The 19,086-nt window shown below is 43.6% G+C and overlaps 1 protein-coding gene across 10 annotated transcripts; it reads right to left on the bottom strand.

Annotated features, from left to right (window-relative positions):
* Positions 1-102: 102 nt before the first annotated feature.
* On the bottom strand, positions 103-13,915 carry LOC124012349 (oxysterol binding protein). Of its 10 annotated transcripts, none has more exons than XM_046325864.1 (20): positions 13,778-13,915; positions 12,484-12,660; positions 10,444-10,652; positions 9,862-10,030; positions 9,408-9,519; positions 8,971-9,169; positions 8,695-8,809; positions 8,404-8,461; positions 8,113-8,283; positions 7,258-7,503; positions 5,651-5,771; positions 5,466-5,569; positions 4,970-5,250; positions 4,543-4,802; positions 3,578-3,619; positions 3,356-3,403; positions 2,699-2,731; positions 2,579-2,611; positions 2,437-2,475; positions 103-2,071 (listed from the first exon to the last, which is right to left on the bottom strand). In XM_046325864.1, exons 2-20 carry the CDS (start codon positions 12,618-12,620, stop codon positions 1,929-1,931), a joined length of 2,520 nt encoding a protein of 839 aa, XP_046181820.1. In that variant the 5' UTR covers positions 12,621-12,660; positions 13,778-13,915; the 3' UTR covers positions 103-1,928. The 10 variants fall into 10 exon arrangements, with proteins under 10 accessions (XP_046181820.1, XP_046181817.1, XP_046181822.1 ...); XM_046325861.1 differs by lacking the exon at positions 13,778-13,915 and adding an exon at positions 13,535-13,752; XM_046325866.1 differs by lacking the exon at positions 13,778-13,915 and adding an exon at positions 13,535-13,752 and having other exon boundaries at positions 8,404-8,458.
* Positions 13,916-19,086: the final 5,171 nt, after the last annotated feature.

The following is a 19,086-nucleotide window of genomic DNA, read 5'->3' as shown; positions in this document are numbered from 1 at the left end:
TGGGTCTCCCAACCTTTTTTCTTAGTGGTTCACTAGATCACCATTGCAAGCTTTTTGCCCACTTTAGTGTGTTGCATTAAATGAATGACACTAAAGCAAGTGTGCACTTCTCCAGTCAGGCTTTATTACATCACCCTGTGATGCTGTTATACTCAGTGCCATGACCAAGATCCATAAGAGAATGAATGAGCTTAAAAAGATGGGGAATTACAACAAATGGAGAGAAGATGAATGGAAAGACTGTGAAAGAACTCAGACTATATGAACAATACAATGGATATTTAACTCAAGACAGGTCCAGTAAACTAGTTGTACAACACCCGACAATTGTTGATGCTGATATTTTTCTTTTTACAACTATTTGTGTCTTCACAGCAGTGTTAACTGGATCAAATGTATTGTACAATGTGAGTGTGTACAGGGCCAGGGAGTAGGAGAAAAGAGTAATGAAACTAGTTACAATTAATGGAGGACAATCCAGTTCTAGGAGAAACAGTCATGTTCTATTTTACAGAAACAAATGGGAGTTCTCTCTGACCTTAATACAAATCACCATACTTAGATCTAACTAATCAATATTATTAATAGCACTAATTATTACTTATATATATACACACACAAATATTAGCAATGTTCTGTGTCAGTTTTTTCCTCTGTCTCAACATTTTGTAAGTACACTTGAAAATAAAATGTGATTTATCTTATTTTTGGACCTCACACTCAAGCTCACAATTCTGTACTAGTGCACACACACTTCAACTAGAGTAGATTACGAGTCTACTGATGCATCCCTATTCATTTATAGTGCACTACTTTTGACCAGGGCCTTGTCAAAAGAAGTGCCCTTTATAGGGAATAGGGTGCCATTTTAGACATTAAATTACTAGCCACTATTCCAATATGTTATGGTTGAGTCTGCTTCATTCATTCCCTAATAATAAAAAAATAAGGCTACGCTAGATTGTTTTGCTGTTGAAGTCATCTTTGGGATGTAGGACGTAGTAACTGTTAAATAGTATTTTATGACGATACATCCTTCATTTAGCCGATTCCGCTGCTTCGAGAGGGATAACAGGCTCCAAGCCCAAATAGCCACAGCAGAGGAGCTAATGTGATGTCACCGGGTTCACACACGTGGGCTCCTGCATTTGTTGCTCACCCCCTTTCTCTCTCTCTCAAAAAAACATCTTAAACAGCATTTGTGAAGCTTTGAAAATCTGGCAGCCTCAAAGCAGACATAAGCACCAACCCATTGCTATTATAACCCCCCTCACACACACAGACATACACTCACACAAACTGTTCATGTCCATTTGCATTTAGTCCATATCCTTTGGAAGAGGAGCAAGGTAGAGTTAGTGTTTGATATTGTTAAATCGCTAGAATCTATCTGCCCCCAGTCTTTTCCACAGACTAACATAGCAAGAGATGGAGTGGGTGAGAAAGAGAGCAGCAAAGGAAGAAACAGAAGACACAGAGGTCTAGCCATTGGCAGTGGCTCTAAAGGGAGATATCTAATCATTGTAGTGAAGATGAAGCTTCAGGGGTGACGTTTTCCCTAGCTACAGATCTAGGATCAGCTCGGCCCCCCCAATCCTGACCTTAAACATTAGCGGGGGAAATGCAAAACTGACCCCAAATCAGCATCTAAGGGTAACTTGACCCTACACGGAAGATGAAGGCAGGTCTTTCCCCCTGCCTGATTGCATTGTCCTACAGGATTTCACCACCCCTATACACACCATCCCCACAGAGAGTGATAGGGGAGAGGTAAGGGGCATTACAACCCAAAATCTATCCTGAAAGTGGGAGGGTTGGGGTTAAACAGGGTCGATACCCAGTTTGTCCCTTCTTCAAATTGGGGGAAAAAGGGTGGCTTGTTCCAAATGCCTGGGTTAGTACAATTCGCTGATCGGGGGGGGGGGGGCTCAATATATATCTGGGCACATGTCCCAGTTGCCGTGGTCCTTCGCCTCCCAGTAGCCCCCCTTGTAGACGTGCATGGACTCTCCCGTGATGACGTCCTCAGTCCGCTCGAACCACATCGCCTCATAGTTGTCCTGGTGGACGCCTGACGAAAATAACAAGAGAAAAAGAAATACATTTAACCGATTGAAAGAATCATAGGATGTTGAGGACCAGCCATGGAAGCTTTGGGAAAGGGACTTCTGCATCAAAAACAATTAAAAGGATGAGGTCAGGATGACAAGGACAACATTGCAGCAGTATGGTGGTGTCTAGCTACAATAGTTACCAGAGTTGTCATGTCTAGTGCTTACAAGACTTCAAACATACGAACGCCGTAAGACTTTGGGAAGAGTATTTCTCAACCAAGTTATACTGCAACTACTAGAGGATCTAAGAGGAAGGAGACACAAACTATAGACAAATAACAGAAAGGAGAGAGAGAGGGCGAACAACACTGGTGTTACTTGCTTTTGACCGCAGCTCCATAATGACCTTCCATGTCATCCACTGGGGGAGGGGGGCAAGATGGAAAGATATGAGGTATGATATAAAAAAAGGTGTGAGAATGAAATCATGGTGTGCGTGTGTGTCCTGAACGATGAATACTTGCTTTGATACTCTGAGAGGGGCGGCCCACGTGAGGCTGCAAAAGGGAAGACTGTCAGATGAGTATGTGAGGGTGTGGATAGAAATAGACAGTGACAGAGGAAGAGAGTAGAGGGCTACTTGCTTGGAGTGTGAGGTGGAGAATCGTCGGGGTCCGCTGAAGGGGGAGAGAGGAACATGAATAATTGACAGAAAGGAAAGAAATTAAAAGGGGAAAAATATATATTTTTACCTACAACCTAACCAATTAAATCTATTTAATATACGATGATACTTACTGGTGTGGAAAATTAAAGCTAGCCTGCTTTTACTGCGCTACAGAGCAGTTTCCTACCACAGGACATTACCACATATCAAAAAATAGTTTTCTTCAAACATTCCACTGTTTAATACTAGAATTCAAAATGTGCATTTCAAAGCACAAGAATAAGCCGTTTCTAGGCATAGCCTAGAAATCTGGGTCGTATTCACTAGACACCTTAGGTAGAAAAACGTCCCGAAAACAGGAAAGGTACTACCTGAACTTGTCAAATAAGAAACTTGTTTAAAGTTGCAAAACGTTTTGCTAGTGTGCACTAATGAACACGACCCTGGTATTGATTGACTAGCATATTTGCATCACAAGAAAGCTAGCTACCATTTGTCTACATATACACACTAAACGGAAAGTGCTAGAAGGATCACGTGTCAGAAGGAGAGGGAATAAGAGTGAAAGTGTGGAGAAAGCGAGGCAGTGCTATAAGGACAGAGCGATGGAGGGAGGAAAGTTAGTGGTACTTGCTTTCGTCCGAAGCCTGGCTCGCTTCCGTACCAATCTCCACTGCATCGGCTGAACACAGCACAAACCAAGGATGGATGGATGGATGAATAAAGAAAGCGGGATATGATGAGGTGATGGATTGTCAGAGGTATTAAAATACACCTACCTTGTGAAAAGTGGAACGGATTGGGTGTGTGAGAGAGAGTAAAGTGAAACAATAGGGGGAAGAGGAGGAGTACTTGCTTTTCAAAGGCGAGTCAGTGATGAAAGAGTCCTCAATGACAGCTTGGGGGACAGAGAGACAGACACGTGTGAAAGACAGACAGATATATATATCTATATATATATCTATACACACACGAGGAGAAGGGGACAGACAGGCAGACTATGAACACAGACAGCTCTGGGACGACACTCACTTGGTCTTTCCTCAAACCTGCCTCCATCTCTGTGCTCTCTCTCTAGCTACAATATGAAGCCAAAGAGACCAGACTCCTCGTTCAACTTAACGGGGAGTACTTCCTTACTCACAACACTGGATCTTGCTCCCATCTTGGGCATGTCCCAATAATATCCTCAGTGGTACCGGAGTGCCAAGTCTAGGACCAAAAGGCTCCTCAACAGCTTCTAACCCCAAGCCATAAGACAGCTGAACAATTCATAAAATCGCTACCGGACTATTTACATTGACCCCTCCCTTTTGTACACTGCAGTGACTCTCTGTTTATTACATTTACATTTACATTTAAGTCATTTAGCAGACGCTCTTATCCAGAGCGACTTATCTACGCATAGTCATTTCACCCCTGCCTACATGTAAAAATGACCTCAACCAACCTGTACCCCTGCACACTGACTCGGTACCGGTAAACCCTGTACATAGCCTCGTTATTTTGTTACTTTTGATTATTATTTTTCACTTTAGTCTATTTGGTATATAGTTTCTTAACTTTTCTTGAACTGCAATGTTGGTTAAGGACTTGTAAGTAAGCATTTCACGTTAAGTGAAATTAAGTTTGATTTGATGTATGCACTTGTTAAGTACTTCAAATATTGGATTGGTGAGGCATGGGTCAGTGGGTGTCTCCACCTTGTTTCTCATAACAGTCATTTCCTTTCAAATAAGTATAGGAAAGTCAACAAGTGGACACTGGGAGGAAGGAGAGATAATTGGGATGTAGCCCTTCTTGCACCTCCCTCTTCCTTACCGTCCTCCGCTACCTCCACCCCTTCTGCCCCCTCCTCGGGCAGGTTGGCTGCACGCTGGGCCTCTCTCTCCCTCTCGCGGCGGACGCTCCTCTGCTTCTCCTCCAGCCGCTGCTTCTCGGCGTTGGCCTCGTCCCACCGGCCCGCCTCCATCAGCTGCTGGTCGGGCCGTCGCCGGCTGTCGGTGGGCGCCACGCCCTCCTCGGACTCGTTGAGCGTCAGCGCCAGCGACGAGAAGTAGTACATAGTCTCCGCTCCCTCGCTGCAGATGGGAGAAAGAGAGAGGATGGGAAATGAGGGGAGAGAGAGAATGGAGGAGGAAGTGGAAGGGACAGAGCAATGGAGAGAGATGCCAAACACAGGTGAGATGAATGAAAAAGCCATGTTCTTTGACAGCACCTCATCAGCAAACACACACACTCTACTCACGGTAGTGGGTTCTTCTTCCAGAGCTCCTTGGCTTTGAGCGTCTGGTAGACGGTCTTCTGTTTGCCCTCGGTTCCGTTCTCTCCCTTATTGCTCTGCATCACCCTGGAGAACTCCATCTTCTCATCCCACGTCCCTGACAGCACATAGTGGGCCTTACCCTCCTTGTCGGTCACCACACCAGTCACCTTCCTGGCCACGTCTCTGGAGAAGTAGCTGTACGGGGCGAACTTGAGATGGCAGCAGTCGCCGGTCCGGTGGTTCACCACGTCTATCTCTCCCGACTGAGAAAACCAGAGAGAGCGAGAATGGAATTCTTTAAAAAATGTGTCGTTCACCTAAATAAATCTAGAATGTTTTTTTTTATGCTTGGAATTGGTCTAAAATCCATAGTCTAAAAATGTCCATAGTAGGTGCTGCGTGCATCTATGCCAAAAAAATTGTGGCCTGATAATGTCACTATAACAGAAATAGCCATCATGTGTGAAATATTTCTTACCTGGTCGATCCACAATTTGCCCACAATGATATTGTGTACTGTTGTAGTTACTTTCTTCCACGAGTAGTGATTGTTACTCTTTTCAAACACACATTGGATAGAGCCTGTGGAAGACGATTACACCATAGATTACACCACATTTGCGTTGGAGACATTTGGCTGGCAGCCCTCACACACCGCCTTACCCAGAGGCATGATGGAGAGGTATTTTCCCCTGAACTTGCTGGCGAGGGAGATCTCCTGTCGGAGGGTCCAGCCTCTCTCTGAGATGGCATGATGAGCAGCTGCAGGCGGGTGGTGACTCACCTGGATGAAGGAGGATTGGGTAGGGCAATATTACAATTGAGTCACTTAGCACAGTGTTTTGCAAACCCGGTCCTGGGGAACCACAGGTTTCTTTTTAATGGTGCACTAAAAACACCCAAATCCACTAAACAATGGCTTGATGATTAGCCAATTTAGTGAGTGTGATATGGTTGTGCTGGGATAAAACAACATATTTAAACAATTTATCTAACTTAAGTTTCATACGCGTGGGAGTAAAGAGAGCTGTTGTTTCCCACAGCTGCCACTAGGGGGTGTTTTCCATCTCAGTAATCCTCCAGAGAATTGAGTACCACAGTATGAGTCATAAAACACAGAAATGGTTCCAATCGTTTTTTTTTGTGTTTTTTTCACCATTAATTTTTCAATCTGGGATTTTAGAACTACTTAATATAAGGGTTGTGTTTCGTGTAGGCGTGACGTTTTGATAACCACACTAATCTCTCGGACACTAACTTCACCAATAACAAGCAATGCATTTGGGCAATCAATTGAGGCAAATCTATTGATAAAACTCACGGCTATCAAAACATCACGCCAAGGTAAGCCTACACAGTTAATAAATGTAAAAAAAAATCTGTAAAATTCACAATGTGAAAAATGAATGGCGGAAAAACCACTGGAACCATTTCCGCGGTTTTTAATGGGTATTACGTCTTGGACTATTGGAACGTGATACAGCAGAAGGGAACGTGATACAGCACCACAGGTGATGGACAGCGCTGGATCTCCTGACAGTTTATAGAGGTCCCACTACCCATAGATACCCTCTCTGTAAACATACTGTGGGAATTGTAATGGGAAATCATTTTCCTGTATTTGATTTACCGTCGACATGGGACTGATATGTAATAAACATGACTGTATGTGCGGGGGGGAGACGCAGACAGATCCATTCCCTTGGGGAAGGGGAACAGGAGCCAACCATGTAACGTTTTATCTAATGAAGTTGTCGTCACTTGTTATAAGTCTATAATTGTCTGTTGTAACCAAGTACTGATGTTCTACCTTTGACCTGTTAACACTTGACGGTATCAAATGTTATGGTTAATGTTTGACGCCAGGCTCAATTCGAGGACAGAGATAATGTAACGGTGTCACTGTAGCAGCTGTTGCTGGCACTTCCTGCAAGCATCTCGGGCTGGTGTTTACAAAACATTTGATGCTGTGGGATTCATATTTAAGGGCCTTCTCTGCTTTTGTTCTGGAGGGGTCTCCTTGTTGCAACTCGTAATAAACCGGATTGATATGATCAGATTGTTGTGACGTCAACTTGTGGTTAATTGAATGTGTATTGGTTTTAAAACACATACAACCACTGTAGATGCAAATCTTCTCTCCTACTCTCTCTCTGCCCCCTCCTGCACTTAGCCCCTCACTATTTTAATTTGTAGCCATCACCCCCCCCCCTCCCTTCTGTTTTTCCAATTCCCCTCTCTCCCAACCAGTCATTCCCCCCCACCTTTACCTGTTCACACAGTGAGCGGTAGCCGCTCTCCCTCAGCCGGTCCAGTTCGTAGGTCTCCCCCAGTAGGGGGTTGAAGGGTTTCCCTGTGCGGTGGACCGTAGTGGAGTAGGATGATACGGTGAAGGCAGCCACGTAGCACAGCTGCTCCAGAGAGCTCTGGCATTTAGCCGCCTTGTCCAGGAGCTCGTAGTACTCCAAGTCCTCGGATAGACGCTGCAGCATGGAGATGGGCTCGTTGAAGTTCACCTGAGATAAATGGGGAGAAAGGGGGGCGAGGACGAAAGTAAACTTAGAAATGGAAAGGGTTGAGGAAAAATACAAGTAACTGCCAAAATAAAGGAAACACTGACAAAGTGTCTGGGACTCTATTGGAGGGATGCGACACCATTGTTCCACAATTTGGTGGAAAATGCTGTCTCAGGCACCTCTCCTGAATTTCTCATAAATGTTCATTTGGGTAGACATCTGGTGTCTGAGACACACACACTTTAAAACCCCATATGCTCCTTCGAGACCCCTCTTTCAAAGTCACAGACTTCTTTTTCTAGCCGTGGTAGCCAAAATACTTGGGAAACTGGCCATTTTTATACATGACCCTAAGCACGATGGGATGTTAATTGCTTAATATATTCAGGAACCATCCTGTGTGGAAGCACCTGCTTTCAATCTACTCTATTCCTCACTTACTCAAGTAGTGTTTCCTTTATTTTAGCACTTAACTGTAGATCCATTTCATTCCAGAAATTTGTTCCCTCTCTTCTGCCCTTCTTCAATACAATGCACAGAGCTAAAAGCAATGGTTAGGGTGTGCTGCAATAGTCTATAGTCACGCACACACACACGTGTGTTTCTTACAGGCATGGGGATCTTGGAGAGCTCTTTGCCAATGCAGTTCTTCATAATGCTCCAGAGGTTCAGCGAATAGTTGGGCTTGTCTGGGATTTTGGTCCGCCTCTTCCTCACGGGCTCCACCTCCAGGGACTGGGGCGACTCCGGATTGGACCCCAACGACTGCTCTTCACAAAGCTGTGGGTGGCCAATGAAGAGGACAGAACACATACGTTTTATTTCAAGGGACATCCTATGTACTGTAAAGCAAGTACTTAAACAAATATTTCAAATTTCAAAACACAGTGACACACTCACCGATTGGTCATCGATTCCAGTCTCAGCACTGAGACCACTGATGTTACTTCCTGACCTTCTGAGTGGAGGAGAAAGAAACAGATATATAGAAAGAAAGAAGTGCATTTACCAATTACAGTTCCTTCTAAAAACTCAGTTTATTCCTCGTAAAATGACATTTGTAAGAGAGAGAGAGATAGAGAGCGAGAAAAAAACCTGTAACACACACACACACATACATAAATATAAAACATTTTTTTAAAGAATAAAAAATTGTTTAAAAAATAAAAAAAGAGGTAGAGGCGTGCTGACCTGTGATACTTGGGGTCGGCCGGTACAGTGATGAACCCTGCCGGGTCCTCCATAGCGTCAAAGAACTCGTTTTCATCATCCTCGTCGCTTGCGTCTCCCTTTGCTGAGCCCAAACCTGAGGGAGAAAATGAAATATTATGAATGACAGTGTGTTGTAGATTCACTGGTTGACTTAACTAGCAGGCTAACAGTCTGTTTGGAGTTAGAGGGGCGTTAAAGGTCAGGGGTCAAGGAGTTAATGTAACAGTTTGTTCGGGGTCAGAGGTGATGCCTTACTCTTGCTGTTCAGGGCAGGGTTGCTCTGGGAGAGGGGCAGTACGGTGGCCCCTCTGAAGGCCCTCTCCAGGTGGTTGTGCTGCTTGGCGAGCTGCTCCAATGTTTCCTCCAGCCTTATCCTCTGGTCCCGCTCTGAATGCAGGGCTTTCTGCCACCGCTTACTGTGGGCCTGGGCCAGCGCTAAGAAGTCTCTGCATGCCTGGGGAGAGAAATGTTAGGGAAACAGAGGAATGTCAAGGGAAATCTCAAAGAAATGCTTTAAGAACATTCATACAACACCACAAAGCCTTGTAAATGTTTGTGTGACACTCAAGAAACAGATGGCTCGTACTGTGGACTGCACTATTAGACCTTCACTGTATTCTATGAACAATCGCTTCGTAAACCAGTTTCCTTTGCACACTGTAAAAAACAATAACACCAACAACAACACGTACGTTGATCATAGCGTTGGAGGTGATGCGGAACAACGTGGCTCTCTCCGTCACCTGCCGGATCTTGCCATCCGTGTCGCCTCCCAGACGCACCCCCTCCAGCTCTGACAGGGACCTAAGGACAGGGGCACAGCCAAGGAGTCAGCCAGTCCCTTCAACACATCCCCCTCAGCCCATCCCCTTTGTATGTAATACCTGTCATTTGTTTATTCACTCACAGACTACTCTGCAAACAAGAAAAATATCTGGTCCATAACAAAATCTTAGCCCTTACCTGGTCAACCAGTTACTATGTGTTGTAAGGATAGAACCCAGCAATAGCTTTTTGCATTCATTGATGTGTTCTATGGATGTGAGCAAAGTTATCTTGTTCTATTAATATTGGTGTGTCTATACACGGGGGAATCAACCAGATGTTGATTGTAAGGTTTGTGAGAGTGATGGGTTGACCCCTGACCTTTGGAGGGCGGAGCCGTGCTTGGCGATGAGGTCGTTGCAGGTGCTCAGGTCTTCCACCTTGCTGCCCAGTGTGCGCAGTGTGGACTGTACCTCTGAGTTAGAGTTACGTGCCCCTCCGCCCTGTCCCGAGGTAGGGGGTGACGTCGGACACTCATCACCAGAGTCATCTGGAGAAGAAGAGGCGAAAGAGGAGAAGAATCTCAAATATATTTTGATTTGTTTAACACTTTTTTGGTTACTACATGATCCCATGTGTTATCTACAATGTAGAAAACAGTTAAAAAAAAGAAAGAAAAACCCTGGAATGAGTAGGTGTCCAAACTTTTGACTGGTACAGTATATGAAGAATAAATATATACATTCTGTCAGAATGATAGCCCCACCCCCTCACTAATTGGGGGTTATACAGTAAACTGTAATTCTTGAGAATTAAAACATGTTCTCTCTCTCTCAAAGGAACGCATGCAGTATACACTCCACTCAGACACCCTCCTTCCCTTACCCTCTCTCTGTACCCATTAAAGACTGTTCTACACAGACAAAATCCCTTCCTCTCCCGCCTCATTTTTCCCTCCCTCACCAGACTCGGCCTGATTACGGACAGCCTTGGCCTTGGCCAGCTCCAGGGCGGTGATCCAGCGCTGCCGCTCCACCTCAGAGCTGGCCTTCAGGTGGTAGGTCTGTGCCCCGCCGTTGGAGATGACAAAGTTGCACGAGTCCTCCACCGCGATGTTGGCCGTGGCCAGGTTGATAGTGCCCCGGCACGTGTGGCCCATCTCTGCCTGGGTCCTGGGGAGAAACAGAGCGAGAAAGTTGAGTGGATTAAACTAGGGTCAACTCCTGAAAAAGTCAACTCGGTAACCAGCTCCAACTCCTGAACCAGCTCCAACTCCTGCTTGTACGGCTAGCCCCCTAACCTGGTTCGCTTCAGTGTTTACTCATCTGAAGGAACCATATAGGAAGCAATATGGCAGAAGCCTCTCTAAGCCTACTGGAAGCCAAGATAAAGACATCACTTTAACTACGCCTACCTGGTTTCTTTTGTTCTGCAAACTCCAGAAAGAGGGAAAGAGGCTAGAGAATATGTTCAGACTGAGGCAGCTTTAGGCTAGATGTAGCAAGATTGAGTAACCTAATTTTGGACAACAATGTTCTCTCTTCCACATTAATGTTTTATTGTACATTACATTTAGTAAAGGGCTCTAATTACAGACAGTTTAACCAGGAAGCATTATGATCACACAAGCAAAGAGGAGGGTGGACCCAATACTCAGAAGCGTGGCAATAGAAACCAGTTGATTGATAGACCAGTGTGGACTATTGGCTATTGTTGCCTAACTAATTTGTTCATACGGAACAAAGGAATCTGTCTAATACAGCTATGCTATCTCAGAGGCAATATAGCCTAGTGTTGAAAAAACATTTCATATTGCACCATTTCTGGTTTCACAATTTTGCATGATTGCAAAAACCTATGTACAAATGTCTCGCTAAATGCACTCTTGGCAAGTTCTTCGAGAGAAAACAACCTTACTTGGAAAAAGACTCAGAGATAGGAACATGAAGTGTGTGAATTGTTGGACGTGCTTATCACCCGACTCTAAATTGTTAGGCAAACAGTACTGTTAAGACAACACACACACACACAGCATGCTTGGAGTGGGAGGTGAATGGTACACAGCTACATCACTAAACAAACACAACTCATATTACACAGCCCAGTGAAGACAGATGACTCCCCCACAGGGCTGAAAACACAATAAGTATTCAGACACACCCCTTTGTTGCAAGCAGAACAGAGAGAAGTCATGCAATATTGTGACACCATTAAATGGCAAAGAGTTACACAGGGAATCCATAATGACCTCTAGCTTCAATTTCTTTATGATACCATGCTCCATAGTCAAAACTCATGATAGGCATATAAAGGACAGCAAGCTGTATTCATCTTGTAGGGCAGGGGAAATGGGAACAACACAGAGCAAATCACAGCTATAATATAACCGTTTAGTTAGTCCTCCTAGCTAACAAACTAGCTAGCACAGTTTCCTTCACTCCCACCTGCCAAACACTTGCCCTTGCCGTTAACAGAATTGCTGGAAAGCAGTGCCCAACAGGCAGGGGTGAAATACACTGTCTGCTGGTGTGCTAGCTAGCTACTTATCCCGCATGCTGTGCACCGGAGTCCTAGCTAGTTAACTAACCAGCTAGCTAGAACAGTGTCCTTCACTCCCGCTTCCCAAACACCGGCCCTCCCCTGCAGGAAAACAGTGCCCGACAGGCAAGGGTGAAGGAAAACGTCTACCATTGTCCTAGCTAGCTACTGACATTGTTGCCCCCCGCCTCTTCGTGTGTGGGGTTTATCAGCGTCCAATGTTATGGTGCATTACCGCCAACTACTGTACAGGAGCACCCTGCCTCCCGCCTATGTACCGGAGTCCTAGCTTAATAATAGACCATAAGAAGTATAAAAAGGGGTTCCGGCAGATGCAGGAATGCCCACAAGCAGGACCTCCCTGAATTGCGGGCAGCAAAGATGTCTGGTAACGGTTAGTCTCATCTGTTACAGCAGATGCAAAGAGGTACCATGTCATGCAAGCCCATCTCCATCCATTCTTACCTGTAGTAGGAGAGTAAACCGTTGCTCAAGACGAACCATCGTCGCTGGTAGCCCTTGATGTAATTTGTCCATTTGAATAGCCATCCTTTGTATGTGTCTCCAGCCGGAGTCGGGGTGGGTGCCTTGGGCTCCGACATTATGACAGCCTGAGCCTTCACAGTGGGCTACTAGATGGGCCTAGGGACATGAAAAGCAGTAAGACAACCTGAAAATGGCAGTGGAAAATCTACAGGACAATTTACCAGCTAACTAATCCATACCCACTTGGGATACGTAGAGGTCTAGCAGTAGACCACGTAAGATGTCAGTGTAAAAAGTCAGAACAGTTTCTACAATCAGCATAACCCAAAGGCCGGTAGACGGCGATATTGAATCGCATCGACATCGCCATCTACCGGCCTTTGGGCTCCAATCAGCAGTCAACACCCGATTCCCCATCAGTGACACTAGCCTATCTGTCAAATACCTCGCTTTGGTTAACAGTTTATATTGTGTAAATTGATATAGTAAGTGATATCAGCAACTTAGCTAAAGCTGGATAAGTTGTTGGAGACCAACTGCTGCTAGTGATGTTAATTAACAAGACTTAGCTTGCTAGCTAGCCTACAAAACTCGGGCTAGATAAGATAGGCTAAGCAGGTAGTTAAGCTAGTTATAGTAGCTAGCTAACGTTAACGGCATAACCAGTCTTGTCGAGGGCAAGACGATAACCGCAATCACGTTACCATCCAAACGTCGGCATAAAGCTAGAGGGATACTAGCTAACGTTACTACTACACAATTTGCAATGACTGTACACTTTACACATTTAGCATTGTCAGTGCAAATATCAACACAAACTCGCTAGCGGCCTAACAACACAGCACAGCCTGGCGCTGAAGTGCAGCATCACACACCGGACTCACGACAATGACAGGCGGATCCACATCGACGCTAGCGACCGTCGACCGAGAGTCGATGCCTTGAGCAGCTAATCATCTCAAGTTTTGCAATAAAAATACACATATATTATGCTCGTATAGATAGCTAATCAATGATCCACACAACCAACCTTTATCAGTATGTCGAGGAAAAACTGACGCAATTTCCTTGGGCTTGACAACTTCAACATCCGACTATCAGACTGGACATTTATTTTTGTATTTAAAAAACGAAAGTAACATGGCAAACGTAGCTATCAAGCCACAACCTTTCCCAATCAAAGTTGTCTTCTCCTTAGCATTAAATGTCACGAACACAATTGATTTCAGTTTGTTTACTTTTTTTATTTTTTTTTACAAATATGTCTACCTACCTTGTATTGATGGGCAAGTTCGTTTTACGTGGGCGGGGTGTGCACATTGTAAACCATTCCATTGGTCTATAATGAAATATCCACTCAACCGGGCACCGGTCCATGCAAAACGAACCAGCCCACTCACCGGTACCACCTGTGTGTGCCGCCAGAGATGACAAAGTGCTTTCGCTTCAAAATGTAAACACATAAATAAGAGTCCTCGTTAGAAACCTTTGTCAAGGAAAATACTTACATTTCTCAACGCCGGTGGAACCTTCATATACAGCCATTGGGTGGAGCACTGTGGGTGGGGGTGTATTCCTTACGGAAACAATTTTACGGATTGCCATAACCCCAATCCGGATATTTTATTGGTGATGAAAAACATCTCACCCTGTATCTTGACCTGTCACACTTGTCTGTGCCATCGGTCCACAGTCTGTTAGCAGCGCCAGCTTCAGTTGACCCCATAGTGTCCTGTTCTAGTTCTAGGCCCTACTGTATGTCTCATGCCCAGTTAGGCATCAAGTCTCCAGCAGTTTGTGGCCTTAGTAGTAGCTGGCTATGATTCCCCTGACTTGTCAGGCCCTAGGCCTCCTGTCCTACTAGGGTCTCAACCACCTGACTTGGGGTACCCACCATTCCCTGAACCGGTGGGCCTGCTGTCCACCACCTGCCCTGGATGCCCCTCACACCGGGGAAGCCACACAACCTCACCTCAGGGACCCAGCTTTCTTCATGCTCTGGATCCCTTATAGGCCTTGTTCAGAGCAGAGATCACCTGAATCTGCTCTACCCTGGGAGCCATCTCCAGCTGGTAAGGTACTGTGTCAGTTGGATTCTGCTGGAGCCATGCCAACTCTTGCACTAAGGAGCCAAACCTCCCCCTTCCTCCCAGCTCAACACCTCATGAGTAAATGTCAGTTGGCCGAGCATTCAGAGGTCAAGACATCAGGTCCGGAAGAGAGAGAGAGTGGTGGGGGAGGGGTGACTTGTCCGGTACAAGGTAGCACGTCCAGTGAAAACAGGACACCGCTTACCAGCTGCCACTCAAGTATTATGTCCAGACGCACCTTGACTGGTCCCTTTGTTGCTCTGCCTACATGCCCTGCCATTAACCTGCACCTTCGGTTATAGCCCTTTTATTGTTAAGACATCCATGGAAGGGCAGAGAGGCTGAACATCAAAGGGTGTAAACACATAAATATGAGTCCTCGTTAGAAAACTTTGTCAAGGAAAATACTCCTACATTTCTCAATTGTTGCACACCAGCAAGAAGCAGAAAATATTTTCGGTATCTCAGATTGTTCTGGCAATTCTCACATAGAAACTTCATTGAGAGAAAGGATGTTTGACAGGCATTATACATTTGTATCACCATTTAATTTTTTAATATTTTGAATCATGATGAAAGTATACATTTTTGGTCTATTTGTAGACCAATACAATATAAAAGGAATGTGAAAATCTGTATTTCAGAATCTGTATATATTTCATATGTTAGAGCACACGATAAAGAGTATAATGATGACACCAAGATGTTGTCTGTATCATGTACGGTTCACGGATCATAAGGTCTTACTGTACAGATTCTGAAATACAGATTTTCACTGTAGGTCTACAATTCCCCCCTTTTTTTTCTTCAAGTTTCTATATGAGAATTGTCAGAAATATCTGATACACAAAATATTTCCCACTACCGCTAGCATTTTATCGCCCCAAAGGGATGAGGGTGAAGTCCACCTTTAGTTAGTGTGTGTCTTTGTTGTGTTGAAAAGAGGACCACTCTGTAAGAGACAACTCTCCATAAAGGTACAAAGACAGAAATGTGTGTATCCTCTTCCTCTTGGACCAGAAAAAAATACACGTTTTGCTGTATGAGCATTTCAACTCCTACTTTTTCACAAGCAAACTCACTCTCTCATTCTCATTCTCGCTCTCCCTCTTTTCACCCTTTCCTCCTTTCCAGGGTTAATCATAACTCTGTAGACCCTGGCCCAGACACGGCCTTCATCTCCTTCACTTGTTCTCCCACAACTACCGTGAACAAAAATATAAATGCAACATGTAAAGTGTTGGTCCCATGTTTCATGAGCTGAAATAAAACAACACAGAAATGTTCCAATACGCACAAAAAGCTTATTGCTCAAAAATGATGTGCACAAATTTGTTAACATCCCTGTTGGTGAGCATTTCTCACTTGCCAAGATAATCAATCCATCTGACAGGTGTGGCATATCAAGAAGCTGATGAAACAGCATGATCATTACACAGGTGCACCTTGTGCTGGGGACAATAAAAGTGGTGACAGTGGGGTTATGGTATGGACAGGCATAAAGTACGGACAACAAACACAATTGCATTTTATCGATGGAAATTTGAATGCACAGAGATACCTTGATGAGATCCTGTCGTGCCACTCATCCGCCGCCATCACCTTATGTTTCAGCATGATAATGCACGGCCCCATGTCACAAAGATCTATACATAATTCCTGGAAGTTGAAAATATCCCAGTTCTTCCAGGGCCTGCTTACTCACCAGACATTTCACCATTTGAGCATGTTTGGGATGCTCTGAATTGACATGTAGGCAGCGTGTTCTGAATCCTGCCAATATACAGCAACTTCAGACAGCCATTGAAGAGGAGTGGGACAACATTTCAAAAGCCACAATCAACAGCCTGATCAACTCTATGCGAAAGAGATGTGCCGCTCTGCATGAGGCAAATGGTGGTCACACCAGAAACTTTATTTTTAAGGTGTCTGTGACCAATTCCCAGTCATGTGAAATTCATAGATTAGTGTCTCATTTATTTATTTCAATTGACTGATTTCCTTCTATGAACTGTAACTCAGTCAAATCTTTGAAATTGTTGCGTGTTGCGTTTATATTTTTCTTCAGTAATACATCAAATTCACTGAAAAATGGTGTGAAATGGTGACGCCGCAAAACCTCAAAAGGCGTTTGGCTTTTGGAATGACGAGACAAAATTGTCAATCTAATCTATTTGGTGTTTATGTATTTATTGATGGATTCATCAATTAATTATTTGTATTTATATACCTTTGCACTTTGTTGATGATGCTCTATTTCTTTTCATATTTCTTATTCCTTATATTTTTCCATAAGGAAACGTTTACAATAAAAGGATCATATAAAGATTGTGTCTGTGTCAAGGTTATTTTTAATTGAGCTTTAGTAGAAGGATAACCACAGGTTCATGGTCCTCTAATACACAAACTTAAGCATTTATTTACATAAAATCCTGTTCCCAATGTTATTAAATACTGTTAGTACTTTCCCCCCAGGCCAAGGTCATAAAAACAGGCATCGGTACACTTCATTTCTTTTGAGCCTAATATCTGATGGTCAAATTCAAAATCTTGAACTTGCTTTTTTCTTCTTAAAAATGCTTAATGTTGTGAGAAATTTTGATAAAGGGTCTTGTTTTCAGATCTTTCACTTTCTGCCATAGTTAATGTTTTTTTTGTCTTTCCCCAACCATTTCACCTGCAACAGTTGTGTGTGTTTGTGAATTCAGGATTGGCTACTAATGGCAAAGTTAATGGAGTACAAGTGTTCTGATGGGAGTGGGAGGGAAGCAGCTGTCATTTGTCTGTAATGGTTTATGCTCTTAAAAATATATATATATTAGATCAGCGTCTGGGGATAATTTAATTATACTCCATACAACCCTCAGCTGCAGAGATAATGCTACTCCACAGCACCATGACGCGACAAATTAACAGCGATACGTTTTGTGGTTATTCCAAGTGAATAGAGATACCGTGGATTGCTTGCAGATTCCATCTATAGACTCTGAGGTCTCGAGTTTCCATCATTGTTATTAAAGGCCTAGTGCGGTCAAAACTGTGATTTGCCTGTGTTGTTTATATCGCCACACTATGAGGTTGGAATAATAAATAAAAATAGTGATATTGCCCTTTTAGTGTAAAAGCTGTTTGAAAACATTGGCTGAAATTTCAGCCTGTGTTGGTGGGATGAAGTCTTGGCCTGCCTGGTGACATCACTAGTTAATAGACCAATAACAAATACATTTCTAAACCTTTCTGCTAACAGTTTGTTTTCAGTTTTCCCCTCCCCACTCAGATCACCCCCACACAGTCTTATCAAAAATTCTTGCCTGAGAAATTGGTCTTTGCTAAGCTATTTTAGTTCATCTTTGACCATTTTAAATGAAAACAACAAGAGTAAGGTACTTAATTGTTACGCAGAAATGATTTGATATTGAGATCAAAACGGCTACATTGGGCCTTTAAATCTAGACTCGAGAACATAATAGAACAGTGGTCCTAATGTCATTCCTGGGGGACCCACAGGGAATGCACATTTTTGTTTTATTGGAGCACTATTATACATGTTCATAATAAAATGCTTTATCAGTTCATTAGTTGTTAAAAAAAAAGGTTTTACAAAATGTTTAACATATCAATAACATCAGTCTCACCATTCTCTCAATCACCTTAAGAGACCGGGAAACTCCTGTTTCTAACAACGTGAAAACATCCACACCATACTTTGAACAACAGCCTGTACTGTACTGTTTCATAATTATTCAAATAAAAGCAGACATGATTTACATAGAACATTTTACAAAATTAAATGGAATCACATATCAATGTATTTGAAACCTACAAGATGAATGATCCAGAGCTGCTTTGCTTTCTTAACAGTCTTGTCCATATCCTGCTTCTTATTCTCATATCCTGACAGAAGATATTGGTGTTTTAATTGTCTTTCTTCTTTCCACTATCTTCCTGTTTTCTTTCTTTATGGATGAACAGCATATGCCTGTTGAGGTTAACCTTGTAATTGAAGCTTTTTCCACATTCTCCACATTTAAATGGTTTCTCTTCCATGTGAATCATTATATGTTTGGTTAAGTCACTCTTTTGCTTGAAGCTTTTCCCACAGTCACCACAGGTAAATGGTTTCTCTTCCGTGTGAGTCAGTAAATGAGAAGTTAGGTTCCTCTTCCTGTTGAAGCTTTTCCCACAGTCACCACAGCTAAATGGTTTTTCTCCTGTATGATTCTGGATATGATCAATGAGGGTCTCCTTGCGATTGAAGCCTTTCCCACAGTACCCACAATGAAATGGTTTTTCTCCTGTGTGAATCATTTTGTGTCTGTTCAGGGTCTGCCTGCGAGTGAAACTTTTCCCACAGTCACCACAACAAAATGGTTTCTCCCCTTTTGTCTTTCCATTTTCGCACTGTGTTCCTTCTTTGTGGACAAGCAGTATATGCCTGTTAAGAGTAAGCTTGCGATTGAAACTTTTCCCACAGTCACCACAGTTAAATGGT

This window comes from Oncorhynchus gorbuscha, linkage group LG24 (genome assembly GCF_021184085.1).
Source record: "Oncorhynchus gorbuscha isolate QuinsamMale2020 ecotype Even-year linkage group LG24, OgorEven_v1.0, whole genome shotgun sequence".
Taxonomy (NCBI): Eukaryota; Metazoa; Chordata; class Actinopteri; order Salmoniformes; family Salmonidae; genus Oncorhynchus; species Oncorhynchus gorbuscha.
The sequence above is the reverse complement of the archived record's forward strand: the minus strand, read 5'-3'. Positions and strand labels throughout refer to the sequence as shown.